Source organism: Strix uralensis, chromosome 2 (assembly GCF_047716275.1).
Source record: "Strix uralensis isolate ZFMK-TIS-50842 chromosome 2, bStrUra1, whole genome shotgun sequence".
NCBI lineage: Eukaryota > Metazoa > Chordata > Aves > Strigiformes > Strigidae > Strix > Strix uralensis.
Genome location: NC_133973.1, coordinates 78,318,022 through 78,340,749, shown reverse-complemented (window position 1 = coordinate 78,340,749; position 22,728 = coordinate 78,318,022). Strand labels below are relative to the sequence as shown.

The 22,728-nt window shown below is 38.3% G+C and overlaps 2 protein-coding genes across 4 annotated transcripts in view; one reads left to right on the top strand and one right to left on the bottom strand.

The window, feature by feature from the left end:
- Positions 1 to 22,728, top strand: part of UBAC2 (UBA domain containing 2) — a 104,452-nt gene that overhangs the window by 39,811 nt on the left and 41,913 nt on the right. The window lies entirely within an intron of this gene.
- Positions 5,353 to 16,098, bottom strand: LOC141939505 (G-protein coupled receptor 183-like). 3 transcript variants are annotated; one of them, XM_074859366.1, is made up of 3 exons: positions 16,026 to 16,073; positions 9,507 to 9,584; positions 5,353 to 8,232 (listed from the first exon to the last, which is right to left on the bottom strand). In XM_074859366.1, the coding sequence occupies exons 2-3, from the start codon at positions 9,515 to 9,517 to the stop codon at positions 7,128 to 7,130; spliced, it is 1,116 nt and encodes a 371-aa protein (XP_074715467.1). In that variant the 5' UTR covers positions 9,518 to 9,584; positions 16,026 to 16,073; the 3' UTR covers positions 5,353 to 7,127. The 3 variants fall into 3 exon arrangements, with proteins under 3 accessions (XP_074715467.1, XP_074715468.1, XP_074715465.1); XM_074859367.1 differs by lacking the exon at positions 16,026 to 16,073 and adding an exon at positions 12,380 to 12,398; XM_074859364.1 differs by lacking the exon at positions 9,507 to 9,584 and having other exon boundaries at positions 16,026 to 16,098.

The following is a 22,728-nucleotide window of genomic DNA, read 5'->3' as shown; positions in this document are numbered from 1 at the left end:
CTGGTGGTATCCAGCATGCTAGTTTTAGAGCTTCTGCTCTAGCTTGTGGGTTAAGAGGAGTTAAAGAGGAAAGATCCTTCTTTAATGAAATTAATACAATATAATCTGTTATGTCAGTAATTTCAGATGGCTTGATTTGTTTTTCTTTTTTTTTTTTCTTCACAGAACTGAGATACTTTCTTCTGGGTCACATTTTTAATAGTGACATATAATGTGTTACCTTCTTGCAGGCCTCTTTCTAGATGTCCTGTGTGATCATTTAGGTTGGTTTTTGTCTAGAACAAAATCACTAGGAGAGATCATAAGATGTTGTTAAGTGTTGGGGATATGAATGTGAAGCTTTGCCCTCTATCCCTCTTTTAGCATAAATAGCATTATTATGTATCGTAGTAGCTAGCCCTGACACATTTAAAATACTTGATTTGCCCCCGTGTGAGTAAATGAAGGAGTAAGGTTCTGATGGGCATTTGGGCTGTTTTGAATAGCTGGCACTGTGAATACATTGTATTTGTTTTTTTAAAGGTCAAAAACCAGAGAAGTGTCCCACAGTTGCCTTTATAGCCTGATAACTTGTCAGGAGTCTTCAGTTGTCCCTTTTTGTCAAAAATGCCTCACACATGCAGCTGGCAAGGGTGCTTCATCTCTTCCTGTCCAACTGGGGACAGTGATCTGTCATTGTTACTTCTAGACAGAATTGCTATAACTTTCCGTACTTAGAAGTTGTGATATTAAGGCCTCATCAAGTTCTTAGCCCCTTAGTATCAGTAGCTGCTGATAAAACACTATCTGGCTGTTTTGTAGGCTAGTAAGTTGAGAATAATCAGTTTTCAGCATCTCTATATTTAAAGTAGGCTGCCTCGGAGTGCCTTCTGTTAACTAACCACAACTTCCCTCGAAAGTTACATGCCACAGGAAGGATGAAACTGCTAAGTCTAGCTTGTTAAAGGGAGGAACATAGCTCTCCTTGTGCATGGTATAAGACAATGTATACTTTTCTAGAGGATAGAATAACCACAAATGTTGCTGCCTTCAGAACAGGTGCAAAACTTGCTTTTTTAGTTTAGCCCTTTGCACAACATGTGTCACAGCTGAGGAAAAGAAAAGAGGAAGAGGAGAAACTCAAATTTTTGCACTGAGGAAAAATGAATGCGGCTTTTTGGAAGGAAATCTAGGCCATGTCTTGACCTTTCTTTACTTTAGGAGGGTGCTAATGACAGCATTCTGATAAGGGCTTAAATAGAGGACAACACTAGAAGATTTTAAAGTTATATCATTTACTAGTTTTACTGCAAGGCCATTGAGCTTCATGTTGTTTTCTTGTCTAGCTTAAAGTTTTGACCAAATTTGTTAGTCATAGAAGGATGCAGGTTGAAAGCAGCCTCTGGAGATCGTGTTGTCCAACCCTGGTAGTGCCAATCTAACCAGGGCTGTGTCCAGTCAAGTTCTGAGTATCTCTAGGGATAGAGATTTCACAGGCTTTCTGTGCAACCTTTTCCAATGTCTGACTAAGCTCATGGTGAATAAATGCTTCCTAATGTTTAATTGTTCCTTGCTGCAACTTGTGCCTGTTACTGGATGTTGCCATCTTTTCTGTACCCCTCCCCGTTAGGCAGTTGAAGACAGTGATAACATCTCCTCTCAGTCTTCTTTCTCCAGGCTGAACGATCTCAGCTTTCTCAACCTCTCCTCCTGTATCATGTTCTGCAAGCCCCTTCATCATTTTTGGTGGCCCTCTGCTGGACTTGTTCCAGTATGTCAGTATCTTGTACTGGGAAGCCCGAATCTGGCTACAGGTCTCCAGGTATGATCTCACAATTACTGAATGGAGAGGAAAGATTGCTTCCCTTGACATTCTTTTGAATACAGTCCCGTACACATTTGGCTTTGAGGTCACACTACTGACTCCTCTTTAACTTGTCCACCAGGAGCCCAGACTTTTTTTGGCAACGTGCTTTCTAATGAGGTGGTGCCCAGCCTGCACTGTTGGGTGGAGTTATTCCATCTTGGATGCAGGGCTTTGCATTTGACTTGCTGAGCTTCATGAGGTGTCTGTGAGCCAATTTTTCCAGCCTGGTGAGGTCCTGTTCTTCTTTATTTAATGTGTCTGAGCAAGGTTATCCAAATTTGGCAGTCATGGGGCAAGATCCTAGTTTTGAGACTTACATGTATGTTACTGTGGTAGGAAAAGTAGATCAGGATGCTATTGATCTCCCTGTGTGTAAAGGTACCCTGTTCTCCTCTGCCACCCAGCTCAAACACAGTTGGATTTCCGTTCTTTCTTTGCACTTGCCTTCTTTCCTTCCTCTATAATTTGGATGAAGTGGTGAACAGCTTTGATCTGACTGTTCATAGGAGAAGAGACTAGATAACTTGAAAGAAGGGGATTTGATGCAAATCTGTAAAATCACAAGTAATGTGGACAGGGTGAGTAGGGAGTCTCTGTTTTCACTCATTTCTAGTACAAGAAGCAGGGGACTTCACATGAAACTAACAGGTGTCACAAGCGAAAGAAGATGGCTCCAGACACCATGGGTAGTTAGTCTGTGGAATTTCTTGCTGCAAGATGATGCAAGCACAGAATTTTATTCAAGTTCAAAAAGGTACTAGACAGACTGATGGAAGAAAATTGATTGAGGACTGTCATGTGCAAAGATGAGACATCTGCCTCAGTAAGTCTGAAGTTAGACATTGCAGGAAGCCAAGAGAGTATTCTGAGGGGAAAAAAAATTGAGGAAATATGTCTGAGCATTTACTACACAAACAGCAATTCCCCCATTTTTCTTCAGAAAAGGGTTGCAGCTTGGCTGAGTTCATTTTGTACCATAGCTTTAGTCTGCAGGCTGCAGCTTAGCCAAGACTGTATTAGGAAATATTTCACTCAGTTGAATTTGATGTTTTTCTAGTGATTCTTGGTGTCCATGGATCTTGTCTGTATTGAGCCAGCACAGTGGGATATTGCTAAGATACAAACCTTAGTTTGTCTTGAGTTCTTCCCCTGCTCTGTACCACAGACATGGAGATAGAAGAGACAGAGTACGTCGCTGCTTTTCAGTTCCTACAAAACTGGTCGTGTAAGGCAAAGCTTCTCCTCTTCAGCTGCACCCTATTTATTTTTCTTCTGTTGCAGGTTGTCTCATCATTTTCGTGGAGTCTGTTCATTCCTTGCTTACCTGAAAGCGTTTGAGTTTCAGACAATGTTAGTCCTTAATGCGACATCTGTTTAAAAAAACCCAAAACACAAAAATCTCCATTTTTTTCTTTATACTAATGAGCTTGATGGTTTAAGAGGAGTCATTAACCACCTTCAGGAATCGTGTTGTTTGTGGTAGCATTTTTACCACTTTGGACAGTTGCTGTTACTGTCTTTTGCTAGGAGATGACCATCTTGCTGACAGGTTCCTCATCTGCATAGTTTTTATGGCCACAGCCAAAAGAGTCAGGCAGCAAAGCCTTGTCCTCTTCTGCTGAGCCTGTAAGCCACAGGAGATTGCATTCTTTATCGTCATGCTTTCAGTTAGGCTTCAGTATCTTCAAGCCCAAGGTGGCTGAGGGAACCCATCTGAGCACTTGCAGCAGTAGTCCTTAGTTTTGCATTTTCAGCAAAAGAAAAAGTAAAGACACTAAATGCTCTTTTGCTGAAAATGCATGTGTTTGGGGATTTTTCACATGGTGCACCTTCACTTGGTCATGTGTTCAACAAGAGGTGTCTATACAACTTTATTTTCTGGACTTGGACAGACACAGCCAAAATGTACCATTTGGCCCCCATCATAATTTTTATTTCTATGTACTCTGTCACATTCCCTACCAGGTAAGATTTGAGAGACATGTCAGCAGTGGATACGAAGTCTAGTTGGAGACCTCTTAGCAACTGCCCTAGCCCTACACGCCGTAGTGTAAAGTTAAAAGATATTCTGTCATTTTGTCATGAACATGGGTTTTAAGATCCTGACTGGACTTCACCCTTCAAACAGAGACCCAGTTTCTCTGAAGAACTTCAGTCAGATCTTCATAATGAGCAAGCCATTTGAACCTGCTGCTACTTGTCAGCTGCATTGTTTATATGTAGAAAGGGTGAGTGAACTCCAGATCTGTGTGACTGTTTCACAGACTTTCCTTCACACAGAAGGGCATTTCCTACAATGAATCAAAAGCTTTTGCTGAAGCAAAGCTCATACTGCTTCAGCTACGTGTTACATGATATGGCATGTTCATGTCTTTTAAGACAGACACATCCTTACATACTCGACATTGGAGAGGAAAAAAGATACCAGATATGGCTTCACCCCCTTTATTCATGTCTGTGCAGCATGCAGGAGCAGAGGGACCTAATGTGTGCCACTACAGGTAACTGCTATCATAAAAATACTCCAATGAACAGTACTGAGGGAGGAGTAACGGCAGGATAAATGGATAAGAGCATCTTGAAGAAATCCAGTTGTTTGAGAACAGCTGTAAGTTTTCGGTATTGCTGCTCTTCCTTGCTCCCATGCAGCAGCTTGTTACCATCTCTCTGGTGATGGCTACCAGCCCCACAGCACAGCTGGCAGAAGAAATAGGACAGATGCTCTCTAAATGACTTCAATGCAGTGTGCCAGGCCAACTGAAACCACCACCACTACTTTTGGCAGTTTCAGATAAGCACACAGAAAAGAGGCTCCTCACTGATACAAGTGTGCATGAGCTGTGAGTGCGTGCTGGCATGTAGTGAGGGGAAGCAGTGGCAACAGCTGCCACAGCTAAAAACTGTCACTGTCTGTCTGTGCCTTTAGGACTCACGTCAGGAAGCCGAGCTTATCTTAGCTTTTACAAATTTTTGTTTTATTGCTTTCTTCAGCATTTGAGAAATATTAAAATGAGAAAAAAAAATAGCTTTTCTCAAACCTGTATCTAACTGGACCAACACTCTGAGGCTTATTAGAGCAAAAGCAGTATTTTCATATGAAGTTAGTTGTTTGAGAATGTTGATGTGATTTAAAAGCAAATTCTAAATTTGAAAATAACAGAATTGCTAACATGAGAAAACAGGGATAGAGAAAGATTTTTCAGTACAGATCTTCGTTTTGTTTCCACTTAGAAGAGAACAGATATCTGCCTTATGCGGTGCTGTAATATATATTTGAGTTATATTTTACAAACAAATATAAAAAAGACTTCTTTAAGGTTTTATAATCACAGTTAGATGAAATGCATATGAAAATAAACAGGCATTAGAATAAAATGAGTTTGTATTGGTGTGATGTTAATAATACATATATCTTATTTCTACAGCTTCTAGGTATTCATGAGTGGTCTGTGTGTGGTTTTATCAGGTTATCATTTGCTTATTCCAATAGGGACAAATTCTTAAATAATATTTTAAAATACTTTATTAAAAAAGCTGACAAGAATAGAACTGCTATAGCATACAGAATTATGTAGAACTTCTGTTAAAAATTATTTTTCTTACTCTGTTTTCCTGTAGTTCCATAGTGTCTTTTGTAATTAGAAACTCAAGTTTGACAATCTTAAGTGGTATGAAATATAGGGTCTTTTGGATTTTATTTCCCATAACAAAGTAATCGTTAATTTAATGTTTCCGTACTGCTGTTCAGATGTGACCCTTCCATGTTTGCAGGTAGGCAGAGGTCAACACGTGAGGAAGGAAGGAATTGCAAAGATGACAAATGTAACTGTGTTTGCTTGACTTCCAGTACAATGTCAATACCAGAGAGAGACAGCTGCAATAAATAACATTTATTCTGACATCTGGCATAACTTTTACCAGTAATTATCAGGCAGTCTTTAATTTGCCTCTTCCATCACAACATCATGGTGCAATTACCAAGTTGTGTTGGCAGGTGAAGGCATATTAATAAGACAGAAGACAAAAGACAAGACGGGAGGGCCAGGAATGCAGTAGGGAAGGAAACTGACACATGACGGAAGGGCATGACAGCAGGAACCCAGGGCTTGCATCCTGGATACTCAACTGGTATTGAGCCGATTCCAGCAGGATGTGTTTAAGTCATTTGGTCTCCTCGCTGGCCCAATTTCAGTGGGCCCAAACCCAGATATGCTGTATCAAGGCGTGATGGGAAAGCTTGTTCTTTCCTAGCCAATCCTGCTGTCCTCATTTATTGATCTCTCAGGTAAACAGTGCTTAAAAAGGGGTGGCCATCTCACACCATCAGAATGAACCCATTGATTTACTTGGTGGCTATAACTGAATATTCCTGTTTCTAAAACGTTTGTCATGTGTCCATGTCTGACTTCAGAAGTTCTGAATAACCCTGTATCACTGCTCTTTTAACTGAAATGGTGCAGTTTTCATATTACAGTCTCTTGCTTCAACTTATTTTTCGTGTTTATAAATAATTTATTTACAACTAGAGTAGAGACTCTTTACAATACACACTGGAAAGGAAGGTTCTCCTTTAGGAAAAGGAGCGAAGAGATAATACACCTTGCAAAGATGAGTGATTTAACATATGGGAGATATTTGGTGTTGGGAAGAACCAAACAGTTCATTAACTTTTCATCTGTTACATTTGACAATGTTATCTGTGTGAATTGTCCAATAAGACATTCGTGCTCCAGATACTGTAAAATGCAGTTTCACCTCCAAAGGGCTATAAACTAAGCACTTGTGATAGTCAAACATGCACAGAAATTGTCCATTTTATCTCAAAGTTTGATTTCTTTTGCTTGTGTGGCTTGGCTAACAAAACCATTGCAGTAGTTGGAGCTCAGCTAGAGGTCTTACAATTTTCAGATATTCTGGTTGTAGTCAGTCTGAATTGTAAGCTATTTGTGTTTAATCCTTTCTCAGACACCCAAACCATGAATTGAGACTTTGCTTGAGTTAATAACATCCAGGCATACGTATGTGCACTATGGAATTTGAACATTCACAATGGTGCATATTTCCTGGAAAAATGAGATCAGTCAAAATGATACAGCTAGGAAATTATAATGCTGAGTTTTCCTGCTGTCCTGTGACAATTCTTTTTCAGTCCAACATCACTCCTTGATTTCCTGACATCCAGAAAAACAGAACCTTACTTAAACTACTGCACAGGGAGCACTGAGCTCTTACTGTGGACCCTGGATTTTTAAGCTTGCTCCACTGTGGTGTACTACAGACTTTATTTTTCAGGTAGTTTTCCATTCGAAGATTTTGCAAGTACCATCATTTGTGTTTCTCCCACATCACGTGAGCTTTCTTCATGATGTGACCTGACAGCACTTGAAATGGATACACTCACTTGTCGTCTCAGTATTTTCATTACAGTTCTCTTGTATCCTTTGCATGCAAAGAAATAGATGAAAGGATCTAGGCAGCAGTTAAAATTCATCAGAAACACAGTATAATGGAGTGACTTCTGGAAAATTTTCTTTTCCATGCATGAGGGTTCATTCTGAAGCTTCTTAATCATATGTTGTATGATTGCAACGTGATACGGGGTAAAGCAGATGATGAACACTATAATTACAAATATGATTGTGTTGATGGCTTTTTTGTTTATCCCTGATTTTTCAGTCAGTGGATTTTCCTTGGCTGTTTGAAAAAGTTTGCAACTAATTTGAGAGTAACAAAATAGTATAATCCCCAGGGGAATAAGGTACCCTACTAAACAGGCAGCAAGAAGTATAAGCGGTAGATGTGCTATTTTCTCAAAGTTTGGGTATTCCATACACGTAGTCCTTTCTTTTTCTTCCTGTGACATGGGTTGTATAAGTAATGGGAAAGTTTGACTAAATACAAGAAACCAGATAAAGACACAAATGCCCTTAGCATATTTAATCCTTCTGATCTTGTATCGGAAGGGATGGACAACAGCGAAAAACCTGTCAATGCTCAAACATGTCATGAAGTTTACACCTGCGTAGGTGTTGATATAGAACAAGAGAGCGGTTATTCGACACAATGCTTCTCCAAATGGCCAGTGAAATCCCAGGGCGTAGTAGGCTATCCTTGTAGGCAAGGCAATACAGAACAGGAGATCAGAGAAGACGAGATTTGTTGAATAAAGGGTAGTGGAGTTGATCTTCTTTCTGTTTTTAAAAATGACGGTGAGGGCAATGGTGTTTCCAAGCACCCCAAGAATTAAGATGGAGCTGTAGAAGACAGACAGTAGTATCCGTGCTGTATCTTTATGCTCATATAAGTCGCAGGTGGAACTGTTTGTCTGAGAAGCTGTGAAAGTGTCCATTTCTGCAACCACTGTTGTTGCAGGAAGCTCAGTGGACCTAACATGGGAAAAAAACACAAAAGGGAACATTATGTAATGAATGTAGATAAACTGCTTCTGCATAACAACGGCCAACCTCTGTTGCAAAAAGCAAGATTGTAGAAAACTGAAATGAAACTTCATTATGGTGAATTATTTTTCAAGCATCCTTTCAAAAACAAACAAAAAGATGGCTCTTTTTGGCTTTTCTGTTTTGATCCCAATTCCTTTTCTCCTGAATAAAGTCAGGTAGGCAAAATAATAAACCAGGGATGTAATGTACTTGGAAAGTGAAGTTTATAGATGGTCAGAAGGTGGGAGACTATTTAGAGCAATCTGAGGGGAAAAAGGAGTCTGAAGAAACCACATGATAAAGGATCATATGAAGTCCCCAAGGGTCAGACAAGCAGACAAAATCTTTTAAATGTGTTTCAGTTAACTTTTAGGGAGTTTTTGTTCCTAACAATTTGCATTGTAATGGTTTAAGTTGTTTAGAGAAACTAAATTTTTTCAGCGTTCTTACTATATTGGCATTATAATAATTCAGCTTGTTTAATATTAGTTTTAAGAATTCGCTTTTGGAATCTAATTCAAATATTACATACATCAATTCTTAAGACTACCACTTTAGTCACTCTTCATTGGTGCTGCAAAAGAGAGAGAACCCAGATGAAATATTTTACATGTTGACAATTTAGTAGATTTTAGAAATTGTTTAACCTGCACAGTCAGAAGTAGCATGGAAGAGCTGCAGAGTGTCAGTGATTTGGGGGACTTAAAAATATAAAAAATGATCCAGCAGAATTTCAGAAAAGGAAAGGACCCCATCCTGTTGATACTGCTTCCAGTGCAAAGTATTTCTTAGGTGTGTTACTGACAGTTGCATCGTGTAAACATAAATGTCAGAAAGTGTGGGGCATCTGATATTCCTCCTCTTAGAGACACCATTTACGGATTACAACATCAGTGAAAACAAGATTGCTTCTGCTTTAATGCAGAATACAATCTGGAGATAAAAGTTTTAAGTCTGTCTAGTGCCTTTAATTAAAATGTCTAGGTTATTTCTGAGCATCTGCCTTTCAACACACAATATTTACAAATGACTGTAGCTTGATGTACCTTAAAAAAATCTTTCTGGAAAATATGTCTCAGTTTTAAGGGTTTTAAGATACACATTTTAGAAAGTATTCATTATCCTTTTATTAACTTGTGAAAGTATTAAAAGGTTGGTATCTTCTTTCATGTTTTGAGGAGATAATCCTGCTTATTTCAGGTTGTTCACAATTAACGTACCTGCAACACATAAGCCAGTCTGATCAGACTTCTGGCTAGGTTAGCAGGGGTGCATAAGCTTCTCTGTAATCAGTAAACCTGCAGATAGTGGATGATATGTATTAAAATACATAAATGAGTATGTATTACATAGGTTTAAGAAGAAATTTAGCACCCAGATAGTGTATTAAGACTGTATTTGCTGTGTTGAACAGGCAGTAGGAAAGACAGGTGAGTGATTTCTGACATGTACAGTGTTCTGATTCTTAGCTACCCATGAAGTATGTACCATGTGTCAGGAGGTGGGAATACTGCATTCAGGGTTCAAAGTCAAATCTGAAATGGGAGTTTTGTGGTTTGAATAAGGGAATGAAACTGGCAAATAGCAACTCCAGCTGTAGTGCAGATTTAAGAATGTCTGTAATTTTATGTTAGTTAATTCCACATCATTCCACATCAGTATCTTGCTGTTAATGTGTTTGATAATTGATTAATACAGTAGTTACTGCCCTGAGGATGGCCCTGGTATACTTTCCTTCTGTTTTGTATTTTCCCCTATAGAAGTGCATATGATGGCTCTTGTTTTTAAGTGTATCAGACTGCTTTTTGCAGAAGATGGTGTGGGTTTGTGTAGGCACCTGGAGAAGAGTCAGGTATTTTGTTTTGTCTCCCTTATTTAAATGCTTCAGATCACTCGTTCACACTCCCAGCATGGCATCTACTATTCATGTCTTCCTTGAAATTTAGGTAAAATAACTTCTTAAACATATGTAAGGAAGAATAATCTAATATTTATGATAAACAGTTCTATTGCAGTAACTAGTTACAACATATTAATTGCATAATTTTATTTTCACTGTAAAGTTGTAATAGTTTTGGTTCATAAATAATGTGCATAATTGTCACATCCATTCATTTGTCTTTCTATAGATGTTTGTAAAATGGAGAATATCTATCATACAAACACATTTAACTGGGCTAGGAAAAATTCTGTAATTTCAGTGAATTATTTTTTTTTTACATTAGGAGTTGAATTTCATAAAATGCATGTTACCTAATTTTGTGCTATGAAGTTGCATCTTTAATGTAATAAATTAATCTAGAATTTGTTGCTCAAAATAGAATGTTCAGCCTCACATAAAACCATGGCTATATTGAGAAGGAGTCCTAGCTGACAGAGAGTTTGTGTCTCTCCATGGTGCTAGCATGGATACATGGGGAATGGTTCTATGGCAGGACAAACTGGACACAAACAGATGAGAAGAAAGCTGGAGCACCACAGCTCATGGGCCTTCTAGGGCAGTGTGCACATCAGCTAAGCTGTGCTCCTTGACAGAGGATGTCAGTGGGCTCTTGGCCTGCTGTGGGAGTCAGTCCTGGATGGGGAAAGTGTTCTTTTTGATCCTCTGTTATCCTCAAAATATTTTGACTGTTAATGTAGGGAGCACATTTTATAATTCTCTAGATAAGTATTAGTATTCTCTTTGTATGTATGGGCATTTTTGAGCAGTCACCATGGTGTCTAGGTGCTATATTACCTGAATATATTCTATTTGTTTAAAAAAAAAATGAGATACTGTATCTGATTTGGGGCCCAAACAAATGATAAAGTTGCTACCATCTGACAACTTAATGTGCATCACCTGAGCTATGATAACTTGTTTGTATGTCTGAGCTGTTATTGTTGTTGGATGAACTCCATTCACCTCAGCAGGTATTTCACCTTTTCTTGTCAATCTTGAACTGGGCTGCATTAAAAAAAAAAAAAAAAAATACTTTCTTCCTAAAAGGTGTCTAGGCTATTAAGTAAGACAAGATTTTTTTGATTTTTTTTTTTTTTTTTTTTTAAATCTTATTCCTTGTGTCAGGTTGCTGTTTATTTCTTGGCAGCAATCCTTAGTGATCAGCTTATTATACATACAGAACATATGACAGCCTCCACAGAATGTATCTGAAAAAACAACAGCAGGCCCATTTTGTGCACTTTTTGTGTGTTTTGCGTTCTTGGAGCAAAAATGGAGAATATTACCTCCTTACAGCTGCAAACCTCAGACTAGCTGGACTTGATTCTTACTGATTTTAATGAGCTGTGTGCCTGAATACCTTATGAGAACATGGGCAATTACTGTCCCGAATCCAGATGCACCATTGAAGCTACCCTCTAGAATCACCACCAAAATGTTTGCTCTTCTAGGTTGTTGAATTAAATACCCCTCCCTGGTGGCTTTCTGAGTTTATTAATGATACTATTTTGAAGTATATACTTGAGAAAAATAAAACATTAATTTACCTTACTAATTTTATAATTTTAGAAAACATTGCAACAATTTTTTGGCATAGAGGTACATGTGAAATTTTAAGGCATAAGGTGTTTAAAATTCCTGTCTTTACACTGGTATTTTAAAGAAGGTTGTTCAGCTTTTTACATTTTCTGAGTCTGTAGACACACAATACTTAGTGACACAGACCACTTACTCATTTAATGTGACCACCTCTGTAATTCAGGTTATGTTATTATTTTAGCTATTTGTGTATAGATTCCATGAACCTTTCAAAGCATATTTTCTAAAATGCTGTTTGGTCTTGATTTGGAGAACTGAAGAGAAAGCGAATTAGCCATTTGTACTGTAGCTTTTGGTCAGTCAACCTCCCTGTTAAAAAATGTGTGTGTCTCTTATTTAAATTTCTCTAAAATTAATCTGCAGTTGTGGTTTTTGTTGAGCCTTTCCCCCTTACACAATCTCATGGTTTTGGCATTTCATGTTGAACTTCTCAAATGTCTCACCACAAGGCAAAATAGTCCTGTGATGTCTGTTCTAACCCCAGCTTAGTCCCACACAGGAGATGGGGTTCCAGATGCCTCTCAGTATCGGTGTACCTGGAAGCATACTCACCACTATGTCCCTGCTTTTTCTGCTCAGTTGATTAGGTATCCGAGATAGAGTTGTGTAGCGTTGCACTGGGAGCTTGTGAAGTTAGTTCACTGTGATCTCAGAGTCCTTCTCATATTCACTGTGTCCTAGGATATCCAGTCTAGGAGCATGGCCATTGCTCTCTGCTTCTACCTGGGAGGACCTTATGCCTGGGAGAGTTTAAAATTAATTTTAATATTATGCCCAGGCTTGCAACTAGTGCAGGTTGTTCTTTATTGTTCTCTCACTTGCCATTTTCAAGTCTTAGCATTGTATTTGATTTCTCACCACCAATGGAAAAAAAAAAAGTTTTAGTCAATTACTGTATGAGATTTGGTAACTAGCCAGCTTTTAGTCTATTCTGTGTGCTTTCTTGATGTTTGATAGCAATAGTATCCACTCGGGGGAAAAATCACAGTACCATGTTAAGCTGCTTACAAAATCTAGCATGTCTGAAATCTATGCAGGTGCCTTTCTGAGCCTATTTTGTAATCTCATCAAAGAAGGAAAATAAATTTTTTTAGGAGATGGGTTTGCTGTGAAAATGTTTGACTGGCATTATTATTTGTTTTACATTTATACTGGATTACGCAAGAGCCCAGCTCGGAGTAGAGTCCGTACTGTAAAAGGTGTTTGGTGAACAGAATGGTGGCTCCAGTCTGGAAGTACTACGTAATCCAAAGCCCTGATTCGTAGAGATGTTCATGTATGATGAGCTTTATATGTAGTATTGTAATGTTACATACATTTAACTATTAACAAGCATAGATTTAAGCTATGAGCCAGCAATTGCATTCTTGCAACCCTAGATTACATGGGTTTGAATTATGTGCAAGCAGTGATACAAAGTGCTCTCTGTATGCTAAATGAGTTTTCTTCTTGTTCCCATCTCCTGCTTTTGCTGAAGGAGCACCATCTGTCTTTTCAGCAGAACAGGGAACACGTAGAAGGCTTTAACTGTGTATTGTAATCTAATGTATGATTTGTCTGTCTCTCTTCATAATATTCATTCTTTGGAGATGAATCCCCAGTCCATCTGTCTAGGAGCTAATTTAAGAGGGGTGCTAATTAAATTCTTAGAAAGGCACAGCAGATCATTAGAAAGATCTCTTCTGATTCTATACATAGTATGGTTTAGTCACTTTGAGATGGACAATATTTCCTTAACAAACAGTATTGGGGAATAATGCTATGTATGCATAAAGAGTATAAATGATTTAGAAGGAATCGTTGGGAAAGAGACTTCTCTTTCCCTGCAGTGTCTGACCTGAGCATTTACTGAGCTTACAGCCTTCTATAGCTGTGTAAGTCCTACAGAGTTTAAAACCAGTAGAAGATGGGAAATATACAGTGCTGTGGTTATGTTTGTTTAATTTTTTCCTTGATCTCTAAAATTAATTGTTTTCTGTTGACCAGTCATATTTACTGTTTGAATTTCTAATGTACCATACAAGTGATCTTCATTGTAGTGTCTTCTCTGAGAAAAAGGCTTGATTCAACTAAGTTATGTATGTTAAAAAGTGCACGTGCTAAGCTGCATAGTAGAATGCTTTGTTAATATAGAAAAAACGTATACCTAGGGTACATATATCTAGGTGTATGTATTGGCATGTTGGGAACTACACGTGTTTTAATAAAAGCTGAGGCAAGAGACAGGAGTGTCCTAAAGCTTCCTGTTTCTAATACTTTTAACACTCATACACTTCTAGTGCATTATGTTAATTACCTTTTTTTCAAAAGCTGTTGAGTTTTGTGTCCTAAATGATAATGAGTAGGCCTAATGTCCTGAAGACTGAAGGTCGCAACCCACAGCTAATTTTGGTGAGATAGATTCCAGGCTAGTGCTTTTATTCATCCTCAGTATAAACTCAAATTTGTTGGAGTACTAAAGCCAAATTTGTAAGCCACACATCAGAGAATCACATGTATGCAATTCATAAATGAAATTGTCTTAATGATGGCTATGAAGAATTATAATATTCTTTAAATGCTTAACAGAATTTGCAGATGCGCACCCTGTGGGATCTTTATGGTCCTGCTTTTATCTATTTTTTTAATCTATAGATTTTGCAAAGTTGTATGACAGTTACATTTGGCACTCAAAAATAACAGAAGCTACAGTAAGTGAAATGGAAATAAAGAAGTTGAAGTGCTGCTTAATTAGTTAAAGAAAAAGTGGAAGTCATTTGAAGTGTACATGTCTCGCCCTTATCTGCTGGATCTCTTTCCAAATGTGATCCATCCTGTGAAAAGTGTGAGAACTATCTAAGATAAGTCATCTCTGCCAAAGATGCATGTTGATGTGAAGAGCCATGCTGATGCTGAGATGATTACCCTCACTTCAGTTTACTTGCCTAAGTATACTAAATGTAAAAAGGAGAGAGCCTAAAATATAGCAAATAAACAAAATAAAACCTGAGCCACTGACAATTACATTCCTGCAAGCAGAAGAAAAATAACAATTTGTATTTTAGTACTAGAACACATGCACACCTTTTATATGATTTTTTTTTTTCTGAATGATATGGAACCTGTACAGGTGCAGTCTTTAATTTTAGGGATTTCAACTTCAGAACTCCAGTTTAAATTTATTATTCATTACATCTATACATACTCCTCAATCTTTTGAACAGAAGGGGATGATTTGAGCTCTTAAAGACTATTTGCCAGTTTTTTAAGTTTTCAGTTCCCTTGTCTTTTCAGGAGAAGCCATGAAAATATTACACAGACCTCTTTCATTCTGTGCTCAAACACATGCACACCGTCTCTTTTTTTAAGATAAATGGTAGCTGAGTTACTATCCGTTGAACAGTCTATCTTGTTTTACCAGTATGATAGGAAAAATGGATCCTTTTTAATTGGGAAGCTGTCTACAAATTGTATCACTTGTAATACTTCTTTAGCCTTGTGGCATGAAGATCAGTAATAAGGAGAAAGATGTTTGGTGATTGTGATTCAGAAAAAGAATTCTTTCTAAAAACTTTGAAAGAAATACGTGTCAGAAGGTAAAGAGGAATTAGCTCATAAAACTTTGAATTCTTAAAATACTCTGTTGCAATATTTAGATGTGAGAGGAGTGACTGAGGAGTTCTTGAGCTAATAATAAAGGCTGTTTTGTAGACAAGAAGCGTATGTGAACAAGCTGTGCATCCACAACCAGAGTATGGATTTGTTTTAAGGTGCTGTCCTACTATTAAAGTATTCTGTGAGGTTCAGTGAATGACTTAAGAACTGCAGTGCTTCCCTTACTACTTGTACAGTTGTTATTTCTACATTAGTGTAATTTAAATTACTGCTGTTAAAAAATTGTCTAAGCTAATGCAGTATCCAATGTTTTCCTGTGGCTGTCGAAAGGCTGTATTGTAAGAAAGGACTTGAAATAACTTGTTGATGCTGTGGGTCAGCAGATCCTTTAAATAAAAATTAACCTGCAGCATATTCATATGTGAACATAAAATATCACATAATTTCTTCCACAAGCTTTGTCTCTCCCATCCAAAGATCATTTATCCTTCTAACACATGAAAATATTCAGTATAATGCAAAAAAGAAATAATCTTTCTGGAATTGTTTGCTGTTGTTCAGTGAAAAAAAATTTTTTTTGAAGTTAATTATTTTCTGTACTTACATATCTGTAGCTTCTTGGATCCTCTGAGCAGTTACGGGCATTAGCAGGATGGCTTGACTGTGAAAGTTTACCCTTGCACATTGTTTTCAAGAGTGATTACGTGAGTTGGTCTTGTGGGAGGGGTAGGTTTTTTCAAGTGCTTAAAAAAACCCTTGTTTGTATGCTGGTCTTGATTTGCTGCCTACTGTTTTATGGGATGTGAAAGCATCTATTTTTAATCCTTTTACAATTAGTCTGTTCAAAGAGAGTAATTAGAAACAACCCTCTCACCTCTCCCCTGAAGTTATGCATTACTGACTTTTACAGAAGGGACTTTACCCAGAGGTTTACTTGACTACTAATTGTTGACCAACTAAAATCCCTGAGTGAAAAACTTTGTTTATATGCCATTTGCATTTATAAATAATTTGAATTTACTTTGTAGCAAAGAGCTGTATGATCAGTACGTGCTTTAAAACTGCTGCTTCTTATCAGCTCTGACACAGCACAAGAAAACCTCAGAACTGAGGCATACTGAGATGCTGTGTAAAAACAGACGTCTCAACAGCCCAAGTACATTCCCAGCACTGTTTTAGTATCTTAATGATGAGGCTTTACAGAAATGCCCTTCGAGTTTGAGAGATTAATGAGGATGTGTGCTTTCATAAGCTGTTTATTGTGTTTTGAGCAAGGATAATAATAATAATGGTGATAATACACATGTTAAGGTAAATACATTAAAGATAAAAAGCTTTTAAAACACAAATCTGATTCCCCTAAAATGATATTGTTAAGAATGGGTGGTTAGGGAACAGGGAAAGAATGGGATGTCAAATTGTGAGGTTACCCGTTGTTACCTGGAATAACTTTGTTTCTGGGTAAAGAACATTGATATAAGAGTTAAATTGTGTGTTTGTTAAGAAGGTTTTGGAGATCGGAGATAGATGGAAAATTCTGTCATTTGCTGTTAAGAGGCTGTGGTTGAGAGTTACCTGGGATTTTCCCCAAAAACTCATACCGATCGTTCATGACTGCAAAGGACTATTTATCTTTCAAATGACCTCATTTAATGGCCTAATTTTAAAGAACCAGCGAGTAGGCATGGTGATGCTATTTTTGGCAGGTCCAACCCGTGCAGAGGGTGGAATGTCTCTTTGGAAACGTTAGGGCTGTGTTCACAGCACAAGCATTTGCTGACATTGCAGTGTTGGAGGTGTGCAAAGATGTGATCTTGACTAATGTGTCAGTCTCATCAGAAAGCCTAAAGTAAATGCCAATCCAATGACAAAGGTAAACTTTATTAAATGTACCTTGTCTTATGGGAAATGGTTTTGCTATAGCAGAATGAAGTAGAGCCTTATGAGCTAATTTTGTGCCTGCCTGGAGCTTTTAGTTGGCACTATATGCTGATTTTCCTGGTGCTGAACAAGCAGTGCAGACATGGCTTGATTCCCCTTATATGCCAGGGAGTTGAAGGGCTCAGTCTGGGGCTTTCAACTCCTCAGTTTCATGGGACATTTATCTTCTAACACCACATTCAGAAAGTCTTTGAGAGAACTTCCTGGTGTTATTCTGGATTTTTTGCTTTCTTGTTTTTTAATTATTTTTTAATTATTCAGCTTCATCACAGAGTAGAATCTCTTTAAATGAAGCAGTGAGAATTAAAAACTGTTTAAAGGGAAATTGCACAGGGAACTTGCTTCGTATGTGCACAAAGTAATACTGCAATGTGGTTGGTTCCCTGTCCAGCAACAAAATATGTAGTAGAAATGGGAAATTTTGAGATACACAGGCATGTAGTAGTCTTTTTGCTCAAGGGCTGACATTAGTACCACAGCTTCATGTTAAAGGAAATGTTTATTTCAAAATAGTCTTACCATTATAAAATAATGCCAATATGTGTTTCCTGCTCTGATCTGATAAAATACTGCTTTCCTTTGATTAAGATACATTACTAGATTGTACCCTTTGAGTCACACTGGTGTACTAGCTACCAATCCAGCTTAGCATGATGTGATGTTAATTGCTTGAGCTAAATGATATAGGTTGCATTCTTTCACTCACTCATCTTTCTAGCTATTTGTTTTCTGGTCTTATACAGCTGCTGTTTCTCCAATATCTGCTTGACTGTCCCAGGATTTGAACATTTAAACCAAGAAATGACATGTGTCAATAAGTGTGATATATATTTGGTTTTACTGTTTGTGTGCAAGAGCTTATTGTTTTGCTTTTGGCATACAAGGAGAGTAGCATGTAAATTAATGTACTAATTTGTTACTTTCGGAGATGGTGACATCAAAGCAGTGCAGTTAATATTTTGACCAGTATGTTACGATGCCTGTGATGATTTATTTTCTGTTTGCTTACTTAATCCCTACTCTGAGCAGTTTACAAATGGTACTGGCTTTAGCTTTACAATTACATATCTGGAGAGCTACTACCCAAGGTAAGAAATTATTTCTGGATTACATAGTGTGTTTATCAATAAAACAGAAAATGAATCCATCCAGCCTGTTTCTTAACTGCAAAACTGCCTTTCCTTCCAAAACTAACTCCTAACTCTTCTGGGAGACAGGTCAGGTGTCTAGAACTAACCTGTAGCTGAATCTTGTCTTTTTTTTGTGGACAAACATGATTTCTCAACTGACTTGAGTTAGAGGAACAGTAAATGATGACTCACCAGTGAATCATGGTAACTGCAGAGGTCAAATAAAATGTTTTAGGTTAATCTAGATGAAGCAGCAGAAATCAAGCACCCAATCTTAGATTAGCTTGGGACATTAAATATGTCAATACAGTTGTTGAACTGTACCTCCTCAACAAAATACTTCACCATCTAAATCCCTTCAACGTTTCCTTGTGCCTTCATATGTGTCCTGCCTAGCTCCAGTTTCTGTGTGAGCTTTAGCAGAGTATGGGATTCACTGGGAGCCCCTGCCTCTTAGAAAGGTGCAAGCTCCTCTCTCTTGCTGAATTCAAACTATTGTTTGGTTAATATGATCAGGTATGAAAGCAAAGCTACCTGGTAAGCTGTCACCATCAATTACTTGCTGCAGACATCTGATGCAGAGCAGCAACTATCAGTGGGTAAGCATGGGTAGCTAACTCTGTAACACCTAGCTGACATTAATAACTTATCAGTTAAGGATAAATAGTTGTCCCCTCATTTCTGGCACAGGGTTTGGCAGCCATTCCTGTACCACTCCATTGGTTTCATCTGTATCTCCGTACTTTGGCCTTCACATGCACAGCAGCATGCTAATCATATATTAAATAAAGGACAGGGGCCTTGGTTTAAAAAAAAAAAAAATCTTCATAGTGCTACAAGCTGAATAATTCTTTGATGGTCTGCAGTAATTGCTTGCCTGAGAGCAGTATATTGTGAATGCCTAACTGAAGAAGTTTTATGTTGCATACAGCAGCAGCAGGCTGGTAGACTAGAAATGGTCAGGTACCATAAGTCAGCTTTGCACAATAAAGGTTGAGGGGAGATAGGATAAACTGATCTGAACAAGCTAAAGAATAATGTTTACGTATATTAGCATCTTATAAATGATGAATAAATTAAACTTGAAATTGGAAGAAAGATTCTAGCCAGCAGAAGAAGAAAGATCTGGATTAGCTCACCAGTGGGAAGGGAAAGGAACTTGTAACTGGTTTACAATGGACCTGGGAAGTTTACAGAATAAATTGTTGAATAGTCTTGGCATTAAAAACTAAAGCTTTTTTTTAGGAGAGGTAAGTGTCTGCCTTCTGTATTCATGAGGGGATTGTAAAGTGGTTGGTTTGTTGATTGGTCTCGTATGTTAATAGACCCAAAGTTGCAGTGATTCTGATGAGATATCCATGGACAGGAGGAACCTTTCTTTTCCCCTCAAGATGCACAACTTCAAGTTTTGTCTTGGGTTTTTTGTTTTCACTTTCTTCCTGCATTCCTGTGAAATACCAACAGTTAGATACATGAGTATTGGGTAACGCACTCTAATGCTTTTGCTGGTATTGAGAGGCCTCAGGCACTGGGGTGTCTGCTCACGTATAGTGAAAGGGTTGGATGCAGTAGATGGTTCCTTTGAGACCTGGGCTCCCTCAGGCAGGGGATCCCAACTATCAAGGGTGGTCCTATTCCAGGGAGTTACCTAATTTTAAGAAATGCTCTTGAGAATGTTTAATTTTTTCAGAATAAGGCCTGGCACCTTAAGCATGGTATGGCAGTGTCTAGACAGCCTGTCAGAATGCAGAGCACTGAAGTAGCTTAGTAACTTGAATTACAAACACTGTTTACATGTTCTGTTTTATCTGCAGCTGCTTTTGTAACTGATATTTTTAGTCCCAAAAAAAGTACATGATTGTGAATTTGTCAGGTTAGTGTTTTTATGAAGAAGTTAAATGAAGAAAAATACGGCACCACAGTTAGTAAGTGTAGTGAGTCATTCTCAGCAAAATAGCAGGTTATTTCTGCAAGTTTAATCCTGCAGAACTTCCATTGACAACAGCAGATATTTTTGCAGAAGTAACATTTCACTTTCTACCCGTTTGTTCATACATTTTAGAACCATTTTTTCTGTATTTTGTGCATATATTTATTAATGTTAAAATGTTTTATTTTAATCTGCATTTAATATTCACCCTTTTAAACTTTAAGTAGCATGTTTCTCTTATGAGAAGTACTTGCCCTTGATTCTTTCTTCTCTGCCAGTAGTTTCTACATCTCTGGTTTATTTTTTTCAAGATTATTGTTTCTTCAAGTTGTTTTTTTTCTCTGTGTAAAATCAATCTCATCACTTCATACAATGTAGAGTGTTCCCATCCTGTCTGCTGTTTTCTTTTTCACTGCAAATGTTGAAATTTAACGTGCTCTTCGAAATGAGTATGTAAATGTTGTAGAGCCTGCTATTATAGTACACCTTTGGGATGCACATGTTGTCGATATAGAATGTTCAAACTCTAGAATTTAATCTTTCAGGTTTCAGAGTTTTCTGTTTTGTTTGAAAATTTTATTTTCTAACCCCCATGACTGAAATTAACTTCCTAGACATGAAGTGGGCATAAATTCAGTTGAGAGTCAGCATGTATTTGTGTCTATGGCCCTTCTTTGCAAACAGACATCTCAAGTTTCTAGTAGAAGTTAATCATGCCACTTGAAAGGGTTTTCCTGATACTCTCATAGTATAATGAGCAAAGGGCTGAGGCAAAAGTCTCTGGAAAAGGAGAGAAAGTAGAGGAAAGGAGATTAAAAGGGATGAGGGGAAAAGCAAAAATAAGAAGAAAAGAGAGAAATAAAGGAAAAGAGAGAATTGAAGTAGTCCTTCTATAAGAGTATGTTTTCAAGTTGTAGATGTTGAATCTGACTGTATGTTATCAAACAACTAATAAACATAATTAAAAGAGTTAAGAACCAGTCCTTTCATTTACAGGACATGGATGGATGTTTGTACCTGCCTAGTGAACAGGTACAGGAACAGAAATCCCTCCAGCGATTATGAACTTCAGGAACAAGACTTATTCACAGAATAAAGTAGCTTAGGTTTGATGGGACCTCGAGCAGTCATCTAGTTCAACCCTGGGTTTAAAGCATGTCCAACAAGAACAGGTTACTTAGGGCTATGTGCCCAGGCTGTATCTCTGAGGATGGAGATTCTAGCCCTGGGCAACCTGGTACAGTACTGGACCGTCATTACCCCCAGCTAGACTTGCTCCAGTGTATATCAATGCTTTTCTCGAAGTGAGGAACCCGAAAGTGGTCACAATGATTCAGGTTCAGGCTCAGAAGTGCTGAGAAATCACTTCTCTTGGCCTGGTGACTACACGCTTGATAATGCAGCCCTGTATGTGAGTGACCTTTTCTGCAAGGGCAAACTGCTGATTAACATTCGAAGGATTCTCCAGCTCCTTGTCTGCAAATCTGTTTTCTAGCTAGTCTATACCATTGCACAGGGTTATTCCAACCCAGGAGGAAAACTCCACAGTTGCTTTTGTTGAACTCCGTAAGGTTCCTGTCAGCCCATTTCTCCAGCTCATCAAGGAATACCTGAATGCGGCCCCGCTCTCCAAAGTGTTGACCACTCCCTCCAATTTGATGTTATTCACGAACTTGCTGAGAGTGCACTCTGTCCCATCATCCAGGTCGTTAATTAAGACAATAAATAATGTTGGCCCCAGTGTGGATCCCTGAGGGAAGCTGCTAGTAACTGGCTGCTACTTGGACTTTGTACTTCTGGTCAGAACCCTGCAAGCCCTGCAGTACAGCCAGTTTCCCTCAAATCTGCTTGCCCAGTCCCTATCTCTCCAGTTTTTCTTCAAGGACACAAGAGGAGACTGAGTCAAAGGCATCCTCAAGTCAGAGTGTACAACATTTGCTGCCTTCCCCTTCCTTGTCCACAGCACCAGAGTCACCCTTGGTAAATCCATATGGGATATTAACAATTGCTTTGTCCATCATGTGGCTGGCAATGGCTTCTAGATTTGTTCTGTAACTTTCCCAGGGACAGAGGTGAGGCTTGTAGCTACCTGAAATCCTCTTCTTGCCCTCCTTGAAGATGGGTATGACATCTGCATTTTTCCAGTCATCAGGAACCTGCCCTGATCACCTCAATGTTTCAGTGATAGTAACATCAGCCATCTCCCTCAGCACCCTGAGGTATACCTGACCTGGTCCTGTTGACTCCTGTATGGCCAGTTGGGCTCAAGAGCTTCCCAGCTGTCTTCCTTTACAGCAGGTTTTTTT

Coding starts and splice junctions, on each gene's coding strand:
- LOC141939505 (XM_074859364.1), bottom strand. CDS start 16,066: ATGCCCGTAACTGCTCAGAGGATCCAAGAAGCTACAGATAT. Junction 8,233..16,025: donor ATCCAAGAAGCTACAGATAT/GTAAGTACAGAA, acceptor TTCCCATGTTAG/GTCCACTGAGCTTCCTGCAA.